Below are 17,116 nucleotides of genomic sequence, written 5' to 3'. Positions count from 1 at the left end.
TAATTCATTTTTTATATTATACAGAACTAGTATCATACCCATTGTGAAATCAATAGAGAGTTAATTAAAGTAGTATGATTAAATCGAAGGTTTTTCGTATATATTTATCATGAAAAATATATACCGAACAGTAAACACACATCATGCGAGCTAGATTAAAAAATTCATGGCCTAATATAGAGTTTATGAACATTATTTCTCAATGTAGTACTCCCTTTAGTATCTACGCTTGGTATATTGATGTAATGTTTCGTCCTGGTTTGTAAAATAATCAATTACGGCTGCTACAATTTATTAGTTAGACGAAAATTATTGCACTACTAAGTGTTTTTTGAAGTTCTGATATAGATGGAAGTCTGATGGATCTAGATCCAGTGAATATGGAAGATGAGGTAGCAATTCAAAGCCACACTGGAAATTTTCAAATATTGCAAATGCTGATTGTGTGTACTTCTCAACACTACTGTGAAATGCTAGCAAAAGGTATGATACATCATACCTTTTGTTAGCATTTCAGAGTAGTGTTGTTTTGTTATAGTTTGCAATACATATACTCTTCTCGGCTCCAAAAACTTTACTTGTCGTTATGTTATAGCAAAAGAGTTCAGAAGAAAATTATTTGGTAAAATTGTTGAAAAAAATTCAAAATTATGTATTATCATCGACGAAGAACCAACCATTTCTAGTGAATTGTACTGGTTGTATTTTTGAAGGTAGAGGGTATCAAATTTCGTCCAACTATATTTGTGGATTTGGTGGAGTTGAAAGCTCAAGATTCGAAAACAAAAATCAGGAGTGAGCACAAGAATAAAAAAGATTTTCCCGATGTTTTTCCCCAATTACAACCTTTTTTGGATGACTCAATAAAAGACATTACACAAGTTAATCATTTAAAAATGTTCTTTGATAAAAATTATTCAATATTTCACTAATTAAATAAAAGCAAATAGGAGCTTTTTAATATTTCCAAGGACCTTGGAATTGAAATTATAAACATTGGTAAAATTTTGGGATTAACAATGGCGACGGCACGATTTTATTACTTTTGATGTGGATTTTTGACTACTGAGAAGGGATAATTGTTTTTTGCGCTCTCTTATTGGTCAAAATTCGGTTTAGATGTGCTTTCTTCGATTCTTACTTATTGTAAGTAGTTATATTGTTATAAAAAGTCTTAATATGAATGCTAGATAATCGAGCCTTTTCACTGCGACGGCGACGGTACGATTTTATTGCTATTGATATGAATTTTAAACAGAGACCGTTTAAAATTGGTCAGAAAAATGTATGTCACTTAATGAAATAACAAAAATCTTAATGAAATCGAAATATTAAAAATACGACCACTGACCAATTTTTACCCCCGACTGGAAATAGTTAAAATGACGTCCCTGATCTAATGAGAATTAAATTTTGTTTTTTCAAATGTAAATATCTTGGATATCAATTCGATTAAGTACTACAAAAAATCATATATTATGTAATATATGAACATATCAAGATGAGGAATAAACCTAACCAAATAGTGATTAAGAGAATCTCATCAATAAGGCAACTTCAAAGAAGAAGGCATAACTTTTAACAAATAGAATATTATTAAAGATTTACCTATAGGGGGTCCGGTCCAAGAACCATCCAGAATCTGATATGCCTCTTACTGATATATGCTTCAAATTGAGATCGGCGTGGAGCAAATGCTGTATAGGATCTAGATTTATCATAACGCCAGTACCTCCGGCACTAGAGCCGGCGAAAATTAATTGAGTGCTATTTTGCAAACCCAACGGTATCAGATCTCTGATCACCTGCCGAACAATAATACATGATCAATTTAGATTAAATAGATAAATATCATAATAAAAAATATGTAATAAATAATACCTGAAGGACAATCAGCTTTCCCATAAAGTGGAACGAATCTTTTCCTACGTTTGAAGGTGAAGTTGTACCGGACCATGTGTCGCTACTGCAGTATGGCACTATGACGTGGTTTGCTGTATACCAGTAAGGATTTTCGGCTGCGTTTGCTGATAGTATACCGCTCACTGTAATTTAGTTAAATATTAGTATTGCATATATTTTGATGTAATGCTTATGAGTTAGTTTAAGAACCGTCTCTTGTTTCTGGCCAGTGAGATGATGTCATGAGATGCCTCAGTTTCAGCCAACGGTTTCTACAGGATTGACGATCGTAGCAGTACCATCCTCCTTCTAGGAACACAATCCAAACGGGGCTTTTGGTAAGTGATTTACGTAGATAGAATCTGAAACGAGGATTGATACATATTTTATAGTTTATTAAAATAATAGGTCTCTTTCTTAGTTTAGCACTTGCTATTTAAATTATATTAGTGTTTGAAACATATAATGTTGTTGATTGATAATGTAATACAAATAATTGACCAGTGGTATAAATTGGTGATTAATACCTAAAAGATCTGGGTTCGAATTCAATATGGACCCAAATGTTTTTGGATTTCTATCGTATCTATGGGGTCGAAACTAATGATTTTTATATAATTATAATTACAATTAATCATCCTAATCTCATGTATCCTAATATATTGTGATGAATAATTAAAATAATATCGAGGTATATCACTCATCTATTTATTGTAAGTTGTAATAATAATTTATGGCAACAAATCGAATGGTCAGAATTTAAATCAACTTTGAGTCAGAATAAAAATCAAATCTCAGTGATAATTTTATTAATAGCCTGGCCATAGTTATATTATTATATATGATCAGAATAAATAAAAAAAAGCATACAGTCAGAATAAAAATATGGATGATCAGATTTAAAATAATGAATGGTCATAATAATATTATTCAGGGTCAGAATAAATATGAAATGGTTAAATAAAAATATAGTGAATTAAAAAAGTATTATAACATTTATAAATATAAACAGGCAATAAATTATTTATAACTGTTGAAAGCGAGCGGTAGCGAGCGAGCGTTGGTTAGAACATTGAACACCCCATGAATAGCTCTCAACGAATCTATTTAATTGTTTGTAGGACGTAAAGGTATTCAGAACCACGAACGAAGCGGGAATAAATACAAGCTAAATTATTTAACTATGGCGACATTAATTAAGTAATTTAATAAGCAGGGGTGTTTCATTTGTTTGAAGAGTGAAAGTTAAGTATTGTAGTTAGGGATTCCAATCCCGGGATCCCGGGATCCCGGACGATTTTCAATACCCGATGAGTCCCGGGATTATAAAACATAATCCCGAATTTTTCGGATTGGTTGATTTATCAAGCACAATCGAATTATTATTGACAACATCGTTATATTTCGTGTACAAACTTGCGCGAGTTGCACGTGTCATCTGTGAATCTTTGAGGCTGTGAGTTTGAACGTGCTTTTTCAGCAGCAGGCTGCTTAGGAACCAAAATCAGATCAAGGCTAAATGATAAAACACTTGATGCTTTGATGTTACTTCGTGAGTTTTATTCAAAATAATGTTTTCAATTAATTGTGTATGAATGTACATAATATGTACATACATTGTCAAAAGCTCATTTTTTTCTTCTCAAATAAATATATAAGACCTTCCCTTTTTTATTTTTATTATATTATTTTTTATTTTAAGTCCAAGACTAAAATTATACGTACTTTATACATTGTACGTTATAAAAAACAGATGTAAAAATATATTGTATTATTCATTTTAAATTATTTTTATCGATAAAATAACATGAAAATTATCCCGGGACTGGTCCCGGGATCCCGGGATCGACTAATTGCAATACCGAAATCCCGGGATCAAAATTTTGGCCCGGGATTGGAATCCCTAATTGTAGTGTATGCTTGTTACTCCAGCAAGTGTATAGATAGACTAGAAAGTTTTCCAGTATTCTACTCGATCAGGCAGGCACACTGAGTAGTAACATAGGAATTAATCGTATTAGTTTAAGAGATCGTGACGAAAAAACGCCGAGTAACAGTTAATATAAAATAGCCTCATTTTGGAGATAAGTCATAATTCAGCACACCACAAAAAGAAGCCTATTGATGTACATATGTCTGATGTTTTTTGACAATAGAGTTCTATATGCAAGTTAAGACATCCATTTGTACCATAATTGTACCATACTTTGGCCAAAAAGGATCAGTTGCTAATAACTTTATTGAGCAGGTACAGCATCCCTGAATTGCACATTCCAGGAAATGACCATGTCGACAGTGTACCGCAATGTTACGTCTGATAAGATCTGTATTAACTGTGCTAGCCCTGTTTATTTTTATATATTACCAAGTTTAATTCGAAGTGTTTGAATCACATTCAATTTGTGCAATTGTGTATATACGAATTTATTATAGTTGTCTCCAAAGATTTAAGTAATGATAAGTATATCGAACGCATATCTGTATCGTGTGCTTTAGAGCTAATAGTAGGGGTGTAAATCTAAACTTACCATTTCTTTCTCAATTATAAATAATGATGAAGTGGATAGCTCTCGAACTGACTGTGTTAAAGCATGTATTGTATAGTCGCGAATGATTAAATAAATAATTTTCAATGGTTTTAAACTTTGCTAAATGTATTTGCTAATTATTTAATTATTTATATTTGTCCATAGATGTCTACGTACTATTTTTATGACATCTATGAACTAAAAATATTTTTAATTTGTATGGATCTATTAATTATGTATATATAAGTGACTATATAGAACTAGTCAAATGTTATTTTAATATTTTATTTCAATTAGGCTGATTTTAAAATCCATACTACATCATAGAATACAAAATCGAGCAGTTCATAAATATTTGGGATTATAAATTATGTATTTCTTAGATAGTAAATATAAAAAACTTCCGATTACTTAATACTACGTATATTTGAAACTTAGTATTTGATTATTAATGTGCTTTTTGACCCACGAGGTTAATGTAACTTTAACTATTTAACTAAATTCTAAGTTTTACATTTCAAACTGAGACGTTTCGATAGCAGACATTTAAGTATTATCACTCTTGAAGCAGTCAAACATCCAAAAGTTAAAACACATATGAAACTTTCGCTATGTATTTCCAATTGCGGACCAAATCGATAGCGATAGATAACCTTTCAGAGTAAATGAAATTCTTTCTAAGCAAACAAACAAGAACGTGTAATATTACTTTATCTCGAGCAATCTTAAAACTTTGTGAATAATCCAGTCAAAGCAATCAAGGTGCGCGAAGTTTACCATTTAAATACACAGGTGCTTTACATGTATGTGTATATAATGTAAGTTGTGTGTGAGAATTTCATCCTCGGGGGTAGGTTCAAAGGAGCCGAGCTGAACAAAAGTTGATTTTGAAGATATGCTGCTTCACAATGGATGTAAGCTTTGCTCTGCTTTTGTAATCCCGACACCTGCATTGTGCTTAGTGGAAAGCTTCTCTGCTAAAAAAACGAGCAACAGTTTCTGCATCAAAAGGCACAAAAGCCAGCAAAGCAGTATAATGTTTGTTTAATGAGAGAAAAACAAAACTGTGCACCTCGGGGCGCCCATTGTAATTTAATAATGAGGATTGCTTCAACACCTGCCTTTGTAGAAAGCGACTTAGCAACCGGACGTGGATTGTGCATTTTATCAATGGGTATGTTATTTCAAATAAATCGTTGAATGTTGTTTTCTGAGCTGGGAAATGAATATTGTGTCTTATTGATTTTGTAAAGAGAAACTTACATAAAATATATATTTTATATTATATTATTATATAATATATGTATGTACATAAAAGTGGTGCAAATTAACCCAAAGCTTTATATATTTATTACATGTGTATACTTTATTCCTTAAACATAATTAAATGGATAAAGATATTCATCAAATATAAATATTTAAAAGTGTTTAGTAATAAAACATATAAATTGTATAAAGTCTTTGCATCGGAATAAATATGTTTGGCTTGTATTTTTCTGTCAGAATATAAGCGGCCAGAATAAATATTAGATGGTCAGAATTGATATAATATAGTCGGAATTTACATTAAATAGTTAGAATTTAAATTGGACTGGTCAGAATATATATTAAATGTTACGAATTATTTTGACAGACGGTCAGAATATTTGTTTTTAGTTAGCAATAGTATTATCATATAATATTGTTATTGCTGTAACGCTGAAGATTGCTACAAACAGTGGTGACAGATGGTAAGCATAATAATACTGCTATTTTAAGGCTAACTTGTTTGGTTGCGCTTGTAACATTGTCAGATATCAACACAACAAGCCAAACGTGCTTTTCAACACCGCTCTGTCGTTATTCTCGCTTCGTTCGTCGCTCTGAATTCCTTTGCGTCCAACATACAATTTAATAGATTCGTTGAGTATAATTCATGGAGTGTTTAATGTTCTGAAAAACGCTCGCTCGTTACCACTCTCTCGCACCTAATCTGTCCAACACTATTTGACTGATATTTTGTAAAATATTTCTAAAATATATAATTTATTATTTTTATTCCGACCTTTTTGGTCAAGACTATTATTCAAATTCTGACCGAGATTTACTTTTTATTCTGATCTAAAATTTACTTAAATTCTCTCCCAATTAATTCGTTGCCATAAATTATTACTACAACCTACAATAAATATATGTCACTATGCATGATCATATATTAAGCTTCCACCAGATACGAAAGCTCAGCCAAACTCGCATCAAGCGGAGCTACGCCAAAAACCGACCGTGACCATACTAATAAGAAACATATCTAAAATAAATGATTTATTGCCCATTTATATTAACAAATATTAAAATATTTTGTTTAATTCACATGATCGTCTTATATATTAATTTTGATTGTTCTATATTTTTATTCTGACCGTATGCTATTTTTATTTTAACCATTTGATACATATTTATTCTGACCGTAAATAACATAATTATGACCATTCAATATTTTAATTCTGAAATCTGAAATGAAGCCCAAAAAACAATTATCCGTTCTCAGAAGTCAAAAATCCACGTCAAAAGCAATAAAATCGTTGTTATCGCATTGGGAACGCTCGGCTATCTAGGGTTCAAATTAAGATTTTTATAACAATATTACGACATACAATATGTGTGAATCGAATAAAGCACATCTAAACCGAATTTTGACCAACAGGAGAGCGCAAAAAGCAATTATCACTGCTCAGAAGGCAAAAATCCACGTCAAAAGCAATAAAATCGTGCCGTCGCCGTTGCAGTGGGAACGCTCGTTACCGAGCGTTCCCACTGCAACGGCGCCGACACGATTTTATTGCTTTTGACGTGAATTTTTGCCTTCTGAGCAGTGATAATTGCTTTTGCGCTCCCCTATTGACCAAAATTCGGTTTGGATATACTTTAATCAGTCACCTTATATCAGAAGTTCAACGTAATATCGGCAAGGATAGCAAATTTTTAAATTATAGTGTTGTTGGGGTTCTTATTTTATAACTCGCGCATTAATTACCGTAACCATGAAGGTATAGGATGCAACTACCCAAAAGCCCTCATTACGTCTAGAAAATAGGGTTTAATATAAATAATACGCAATTGTTCTCCGAATTGAAAGAATATTTATTTGTTGTCACTTTGTTGCGAAACGGCCACAATATTCCCGTTCCACAATTTGCACTCGGAAAGATGTCCATTAAGCAAGTGTCACTTTCTAGAGGCATATAAATATTTCATTTGTTTAAGAAACGAGTGCAACAATTAGCTGGATGATCGCTGCGTGGTTGTGATTCGTTTTCAAGCTTTATAGCCTTTGATACTTAAGGCTGGGTTCTAATGAGGAGAAGTCAGATTCGCGTAGATACGCTCAGACTCCACCAGACTATCACTGCAGCAGAGAGGAACTGACCTCCACTATACTGTCGCTGCCACAACTACAATATCTCTGAGGATCATATACGGACATCATCCCACCGCCAGTCTCTCCACCACCGCTCAGAGAATAGTTTATCGCAATATATGTAATTTTAACTAATAAATTATTATCAGTTTCTAACGGCGTCTTTTTGGCTGCGAAGTCACACCCCTTAAGGTTATAAAACCTTAAAGTGTATGATCTAAGTGCAGATAAACTGTGGAGCAATATGGGAGATGCGACGTTTGTTTAAACTTCTTCTGATCGAGTTGGCTTAGTTTGTATTTTGGACATGATCTAATAAAATAAAGTGACGTATGCTTTCAACTAAAAATGCGAATGATACGTTATTATATTTTCGCCATTCTCTTAAGGAGTGGAGGCATGGACCTTAACTTAAAAATAAAATTATTGTGTGGATATAATTACGAATATTGAAGTCTTCCAGCGTATGGCAAAAGAAGAAGATGTACTGCGGAACATTAAGATAAGAAAGCTTCAATACTTTTGCCATATCATGAGAGGACCAAAATATTGAATCAACTAAATGGAAGAAGTATAGGCAGACGTCGCGTTCCATGGCTATGTTATTTGAGAGAATGGTTTGGGTTTAATTCCATTGAAATATTTTGTGCTGCGTGAAACAATATGATACTCAACATCCAATAGGATATTGTACAAGAAGAAGAAGAATACTATATTTACTTGCTTTATATATTTTTGGATTGATGGCAAACTCTGCAAACTGCTTTTAAACTAAGTTATATAAGTTAATAGTGCATTTAAAAGTAGCCTGAGGATATTAAACTTGCTCACATAATATTTATAGCACCGAACTCAAGCAAACTTGGGCTTAATCCAATATAGACTCAATCATGAATTTTACATCTGAATGTAACCTTGAATTTTACATTAGACATGCTAGCATATCATGTACAGGAAAACCCTTCTCTCCATTCTATAGATACCATCCGCGCGTATTTTTATAACGCAAATAAATTATTAGGTCAAAAGAGGAGTTCTTTGCCCTTAGTTTTCTGAATGGAAATTTCCCGACTCGGAAAATTACAAATAATGTTCGGGGCGGTCGATAGAAGCGCACCGATTTACGCGTCCCAAGGCGGAAGCTGAGACCTTCGCTCGTTTTCCGTATCAGAAAATAGTTTCCTCCTTGGGATATTCCCGCTGCTTCACTATTTCGACTTATCGACCCCCCCATAAAACATGCACATTGTATCGGGCCAAAACGCCCACTAAATATCGCCAACTGGCTGAAATTTTCACCTTTTCACACTGTAGGAGATACGAGCTCGTTTTATATACACGATGTGAGAATATTTTAAAAGTGGGTTCCGGAAACTAACAGTATCTTTTAGTAACCTAAAATAATATTTGGGCTAACAATTTTATAGTTTTTACAAAAAATATAAGTTAATCTCATTTAAAGGTATAATTATGCATTTATTTCAAATCTGCAGAATATCAGGGGCGTATATTCAGGGTGTGCTAGGTGTGCGGCGCACACCCGCAAAACCATCTAAAATATAAATTTAGAAATTTAGAAAATTTAGGGCGTAAAGCGACATCATTTTGCATACAGTAGTATGCAAAATTATAAAATTTTAATATGCAGTGTATAGTATGCATTGGTATTTGTTATTCGCTCTGAAAGTTTTCGCGCGAGCGATCGTTTTGGAACAACACATATAACGCGCCGACCTTGCGCGCGGCCGCCGACTAAAGTAAATTGTTCCGAGATTTAACGGCTGAAGTCGATCTGTCGGCTGGCAGCGCTCAGTAGTAAAATTGGTCTCGAATTTGGTGCGCGTACTTCAAAAACTCTTGCGTCCGTCGCTGCTTTTTTATTACATTATATCACAATAACAGGTCACTCATTTTTTATATTTTGGCGTAAAATAGTTAATTATCTTATTTACATATGATCAATATTTAATTTTCTATTCTAGATTATATTTTTTTATTTACCCCAATAATGATGAAGAATACTGTTGAAGATATTCTGAATAATCCATTTTCAAAAAGAAGTTGTGAAATTAAATTGAAGATAATCAAAATTGCCAAACCACGTCCACCTCTTCCCAATTTATTTATGAAGCATAAAGACAATAAATGTGAATATACAAGACATTTTTCATTTTCATCATATGAACGAACTGAGTGGTTAACAGGCTGCGAACTTCGATCTAGATTGTTCTGTTGGCCATGTATATTGTTTTCCAAAGAAAGAAGCGTGTGGAGTAAAAGTGGATTTGCTGACCTTAGTCATCAAACACAAAAGAGCGCAGTCACACGTTCAATCATTTTTTTCTCTCAAAATGTTTGGAAAACAACGAATTGAAGTCATGATTGACGCTCAACGTAAAGCTAATATAAGTCAACATAACGAACAAGTTCATAAAAATAGAGAAATATTAAAAGGAATGATTGACGCAGTAGTATATCTAGGAAAACAAGAACAACATTTTCGAGGGCACGATGAATCCTGTAATTCACTAAACAAAGGAAATTACCTTGAATTTTTAAATGCACTTCGAGAATACGATTCTGTTTTGGATACTTATTTAAATACTGCAACGGTGTTTCGTGGTACTTCCCCATCCATACAGAATGACATAATTGAAGCAATTGGTGATGTTATTAAAGATCATATTAAGGAAGAAGTAAATTCAGCAAATTTTGTCGCTATTATTCTTGACGAAACTTCAGATATAATGACGAACTCTCAACAGTTTTGCGTTTTGTTTATGAAGGTAAAGTTTACGAGCGGTTTATTGGCTTTACATACGTTAGCTCTGATAAAACAGCCGATGGCTTATTTTGCCACGTTGTAAATATAATTGAAGAATTTCAAATTCAAGAAAAATTAGTTGGACAGACTTATGATGGGGCGAGTGTAATGAGTGGGCATATTAATGGTTTGCAAGCCAAAGTACTCGAAGTTTATCCATTGGCCATTTTTACACACTGCTATGCTCATGTGTTGAATTTAACATTACAACAAGGTCTTTCCAATATAAAAGTGTGCAAATCATTCTTTCAAACTTTAAATGGATTGTCTGCATTCTTTTCGAAATCTTCCAAACGAATAAATGCTTTACAAGAGTTTGTAGGTAGAAGACTTCCTTCTGTTACACCTACAAGATGGAATTACACATCACGGTTAAGTAACACAGTGCAAAAATACAGAAATGAATTTACGGACTTTTTTCGAGACGTCGTGAAAAATTGTAAACTATGGGACCCCGACACTGTAATAAAAGCACGAGGTTTTCTTAACTTTTTGGAAGATTTTGAAACAAGAAAACTTCTCCACATATTTTCAAACCTTTTTGGAAAAACTGATCTGTTATACAACATTTTACAATCCAAATCTTTTGACATATTATATTGCTGTAAGAAAGTTACCGAAATTTTGCAACAACTCAGACATGAACAGGAAAATAATTATGAAACATTATGGGATTCTTATGTAACGGAAGAAAATTATCCAAGACTGAGTAATGATTTGCTTGTTGAAGAAAAGCACGCGTTTAGCCAACTATTTAATACAATAGTTGATAATATATGTAAGCAAATTGAATACCGTTTTTCTTCAATGTCCAAATTGGAATATTTTCACCTTCTGGAGAAAGAAAAATATGAGCAATATAAAGGAAAATTTCCAAATGAATTACTTACCAAACTGCAACAATTCTATGGAACATTATTTGATTATATAAGTTTAAAAAATGAGCTTGCTGTTCTTTATCATTTGCCTGAATTTGCAGAGAAATCTGTTCATGAGCTTGTACAATTTATGAACACAAATAATCTTGAGTCAGGTTTTCAGGAAATAGATAAATTAGGCAAACTAATATTAACTCTTCCAAGCAGTACTGCTTCAGCAGAATGTTCATTTTCTGCTCTGAAACGAATTAATAATTGTTATCGAAGTACCCAAGGCCAAGAAAGGCTATGTGGCCTTAGCGTGATTTCAATAGAAAAAGGGATCCTTATGGACATTAAAAAGAAGAGCACTTTTTATGACAGCGTGGTAGAAAAATTTATGATTAAAGAAAGAAGATTAGATTTTATATATAAATAATTATAATTTGATGTTTATTAGAAATTTGATATTTTTATATAATAATATTTTAGATTAGGTTTGATGTTTATTTATTTATTTATATATGGGAAAAAGCTGTAAGGCAGTTTAGGCATGCCAAAACCTCGGCTAATAAAAATGAAAAAATGTACGTTTTTTTTATTTTTTATAGTACACCCAATATTAACACCCACCGTACGCCACTGATATTTATATACACACGTGTATGATCATTTATAATAAATCAAAATTTATATTAGTGATTGCAAGTTTTAATTTCATCGTCTTTTATCTAACTTATAAATTTGATGTTGAGCAACTTTACAAGAATGTTATGGTGCTAGGTTTTGAGCGTAAAGCTCAAGATTTTGAGCAATATGCGTGAATTTATAAGCGGAGAGTTAATCTAGTTCTAATGACAACAAGTACTGAATCTAAAAATATTATGTCAGAAATTTATGTAAGATTACTACGAATCCATTCAGTATAAAAAACTAAGTACTACTATCTATGAACATTTATGATTTTTCCCTCTCACTAATTTATTGCTCATAGTTAAAAGTTATATGTACTTTATAAAAAAATGCAATTGCTTGTAATATAAGTAAGATTAATGGCCTTGCATGAATGGATAATTTAGATAGAATTTAATACTAACCCCGCTTGTGATCCATCATTGCAAACGATAGACTTGTTGCTTAGGAAGACTTTCTTCATCGACCTGCTGCTGTTTGTCTTCTGGCCACCGTCTAGCAGCGAGATTATCTTCGGTATGGAATTCGTCTCCAGAACTTTCGATTGGTTATCTGCTGATCGCCCATCAATGATCTGTCCGTATTCCGTCACAGAATCTATTTCAGCGTTGTTGCTCTGATCGTCAGAGCCGATTGTGGATTCTTCGGATGATGGAGTTTCAAAGAATGGAGACGTTTCGTTGTCAAGAAGCAGCTCTACGTCGAAGCTCGTCTCCAAGGCTAGAGACGAGACTTTGGGTTGCGTCAGAAATCTTTGGCTATCGGCTGAAGTCAGATCTAGAGATGGTAGATGTTTTGCGGCGGCGCCGATAGCGAGGAACCATAGCAGGTACATCTGTTGAATAAAAACGAAGATATCCTATTATATTTTTCTTTGAGAAGTTTTGTTGATATATTTTTTCTGAAGAAGAGTTTGATTTTCTAAATTTTGGTTTCAATACATCTACGCAATACTTCTGAACATATGTTCGTTCATAGGATAGATTGGAGATCAAAATGGAACCGTGTACTCGTAACGATTTAATAATGGTTCAATTTAGGGCATCAGTCAGTTAAGCGGTCATGCAACGTTTAGGGGACACGCGAGTCCTTCGTCTCAGTTGACCCTCGTCAGCAGCAGGACGAAAATCTTGGGACTCGTGTCGGGCAGGTGGCGACTTCCAATAATCCTCATGGCGAGGAGTGAAGAGTTATAAAAAACGCTCCAAACAACGGCGGCAGAAGAAGTAAAAAAATCCCTTGTGGGTCCGCGTATAGGAGCGCCGCTGCGGCGGTTCCCTTTGATGTTTATTATTTTTATTATTAGAGATCTCCTTTGGCGTTTGATGATGCCGCCTCTCCCAGGGCAGACAGCTTGCCTCAACTGGGACCTTGCGTACTCGCGGGGGCAGGAGTCGCCAACCGTTTCGAGAGCTGCCTTATCTCGGTAACTCGTATCAAACATAGTATAAACTCTACTTAGTGATTATTTATATTTTTAAATAATAACATAATGATACTGGAGGCATTGATTGAGAATAAAAATATCATTCATAAAGGCGCTAATTGATTTGATTATCGATAATATTATCGCATCGTGGAATTACGAATGCATTAAAATCGCTTAAATATTATTGACGATATAAAAGCTTGTTAGAATAACTGTCGAATATTTTAGCAGATAATATCGATATTTTTATTACAGAAATAGCAATGAAACCACATTTTAAAAGTTAATATTAAAGTAGCATAAGGTATGCTCAAAATATTGTTAAAAAATAGATAAAATAAATCGCATACAAGAAAACAGTAATTATGTCTCGCGTTAACATTAATTTAGTAATTTTAAGCAAGTAGCGAATACATACACAGTAAATAAATACCATGAATCTAAAGGAAAAAGAAAAATTAAAAAAACTGAAATGACGTCCCTGACTCTAAATCAGAAATTATTAGATTTTCCATCAAAGAAAATATAAAAAAGCAGTCTCGAATTAGGTTTTACAATTACTCGAAGATTTTAACTATTCGAATATTGAATAAAAAATGGATAATGTATTCGAATATTAAAATATATTTTTTTTGCGGTTTTTACCGAGATCAATTAATTGCCTATAAATATTATTTAATTAAAAAATAATTATAGCTTAGTAATAATTATTTAAACTAATCGTAATAATTTTTTTAATTTTTTTAGTTCAACAAATATTTTTACATTTTTTTTGTTCAACGTACGAATTCTACGAATTTCGGTCATAGTAGATACACCAATTAATATTCTATTCACAAATGTTTTTCGAATGTTTAAAATCAGTTTTTTGTTAAAATAAAGGCGCATTAAGACCATATATTTTGGAGCAGCACTAGTCACTCGGGTATATTAAGAGAGAAAACGATTACCTGTGTTACTCAAGTAAACAAATTGCCTCATTCTAAGATTTTTTAATTTTTATTCGAGATAGTATAAGCAAATATAATACAAATATACGATCAATTATTTGAATATATAGTAGAAAATCATGCGAATATTTAGAATAATCAAATATTCGATTATTCAATAAAGAACCTTATCATAAATCTATCTCAAAAATATTTTCAGGATAAAATAATATATATTTTTACAGTGAAAATATTATTTATCTGCCAAGTGCTATTAAAATTATATGATTTCAACATTTCCATATGTAGTAATACATACATTTACATACATACAATTTATGCAATTTATAATTGAAACAGTGAATTGTATTTTTTAGTTGTATTTTCACTAGTGAAGCCAAATACATTTTCACCAGTAGATAAATATATATTTTTATTAGTGAAAATATAATTTAATTGCTAGGCGCTAGTTAAATTATATGTTTCTGTAGAATATCTATGAAATTTCATTTGACAGTTGACCAAACATAATAAATGTTCTAAAATTAATTATAGTTTTAGAACTTTCATTAGATCAAGTCCAAAATACAAACTAAATAAATAAGCAGAAGAATAAGTTTAGACAGACGTCACATCTCGTTAAGAATAAAATAAATAATAAGACTTCATAAAGATAGAACTAATTATACAAAACAAATCAGTAAAATAATAATAGAATAAGGTTTTATCTGATGTGAGGCAAAAATTGTAGAAGCAAGTAGTGAATAAATACGCGTATTTATAATATTAAACATAAGATAAAACTAATATTCTGTAACTCATGTAATCATTTAAAGCTTAAGCTACATAAAATTTTAATATTGATTCTGTAAATATTTTTACTAACTAATATAAATAAGTTGCATTTTTATTCAAACATTAAAAGATGCATCAATAAAAATATTTAAAACAACAGTTTGAGAACACTATACATACATTGGCATTTATTTACGATGTGACCATTTTGACATTTGAAGATTACAATCTACATAACTATTACTTTGATTTGGGGCATTGATATTGATATGTCAACTAAAGTTTATAAAGTGAAAGTGTTCTTGTGTTTTAAGAAGCTTTTACTTAAAATTAAATATATACATATTTTTAACTTCAGCGATTCACTAATATTTATGACGATTATTAAATTATTTATCTTTCATAATTAGCACCAAATATTATATACTTTGACCTTATTAATATCGGTAAGAATAGTTATCATATTTTTAAAACAGTGTAATATCAAGGTGCAGATAAAAAATGGAGCAATATGCTGTTTGTACTTCTTCTTCAGCTTATTTTCCCCTGAGAGGAATATTTTGGACTTGACCTAATGAAAGTTCTAAAACTATAATTAGTTTTAGAAATTTCATTAGGTTAGGTTTGGGTTAGATCAACTTTCAATTGAGTTTCATAGACATTTAAAAGTAGTGTATAATTTTAATAGCGAGTTAAATTATATTTTTGCTAGTAAAATATACATATATCTACTGCTGAAAATGTATTTGAACTTCGTTAGTGAAAATATAACTACACTGAAAAATACATATTCACTGTAACATCGCATGTAATAAAATAGTAATATGTATAATATGTAAATGTATATATTTCTACGTTATAATTTAACTAGCACCTGCAATATAAATTATGTTTTTACTGGTGAAAATGTATTTGGACTTCACTATTTAAAATAAAACTTACATTCACTGAAATATTTATACGTCACATATAAATAAATAATGATAAGTATACAAATGTATATATTATATTACTACGTATGAAAAAATTGAACATGCCAGACAAGTTATATTATCACTGGTAAAATATATAATATCTACCGGTTAAAATGTATTTCAATATGATTTCACTGGAATGACATATTTAAAAAAATATTTTTGGGATAGATTTGCGACTGTTTCTTTACATTTTTTTTAGGGAATCTTATTCTTGAAACTCGCGTTAATGACTGTAATCAAAAAAGATAGAATAAACAATAGTGTAAAGAATGAGACCACACAAAAGCCCTCGTTACGAATAGAAAAAAGGGTGTCACATAAATAACACGCAAGGATTCTCCGGTGCATTGAATGAATATTTCTTGGTTACGATCAAGGAAATAATAAGGTAACAGTAAGGTCACAATATTCACGTTGCACAATTCGACCGCGGAAGGAAGTTCATAAAGAAAATGTCACTTTCTAAAGGCGTATACATATTTCATTGTTCTAAGAAACAAGTGTAACAATTAGTTAAATGATCGCTGCATGAGTTTTGCAACCCTTAATATTTAAGGCTGGTTTTTAGTGGAGACAGATTCGGCCCGCCTGGCAGAGAAGTGAAGATATGCCCTGAGACTCCTGAGCACGATCCTCACAGCATGGAAAAATCGACCTCCAGATACTGTCACTGCCACCTACAAGACCTCTGAGGATCTTCCTCTGACATCATCTCTCCGCCAGCTTCTCCACCACCACTCGGAGAAAACTATACTCGATAAATAAACTAATAAATTATTACCAGT

The 17,116-nt window shown here is 32.0% G+C and overlaps 1 protein-coding gene across 1 annotated transcript in view; it reads right to left on the bottom strand.

Moving 5' to 3' along the window:
- Positions 1 to 17,116, bottom strand: part of Notum (palmitoleoyl-protein carboxylesterase notum) — a 62,955-nt gene that overhangs the window by 2,767 nt on the left and 43,072 nt on the right. The window contains exons 3-6 of the mRNA XM_088189276.1: positions 12,606 to 13,036; positions 2,113 to 2,264; positions 1,882 to 2,045; positions 1,609 to 1,805 (exon numbers count right to left, since the gene is read on the bottom strand). Coding sequence (XP_088045402.1) covers positions 1,609 to 1,805; positions 1,882 to 2,045; positions 2,113 to 2,264; positions 12,606 to 13,036 — 944 coding nt within the window. The remainder of the gene's footprint in view (positions 1 to 1,608; positions 1,806 to 1,881; positions 2,046 to 2,112; positions 2,265 to 12,605; positions 13,037 to 17,116) is intronic.

Source organism: Plectrocnemia conspersa, unplaced genomic scaffold (genome assembly GCF_051122295.1).
Source record: "Plectrocnemia conspersa isolate PC_06_02 unplaced genomic scaffold, ASM5112229v1 ptg000001l, whole genome shotgun sequence".
NCBI classification, from domain to species: Eukaryota; Metazoa; Arthropoda; class Insecta; order Trichoptera; family Polycentropodidae; genus Plectrocnemia; species Plectrocnemia conspersa.
Note: the sequence above shows the minus strand (reverse complement) of the source record. Positions and strands in the feature narration are given on the sequence as shown.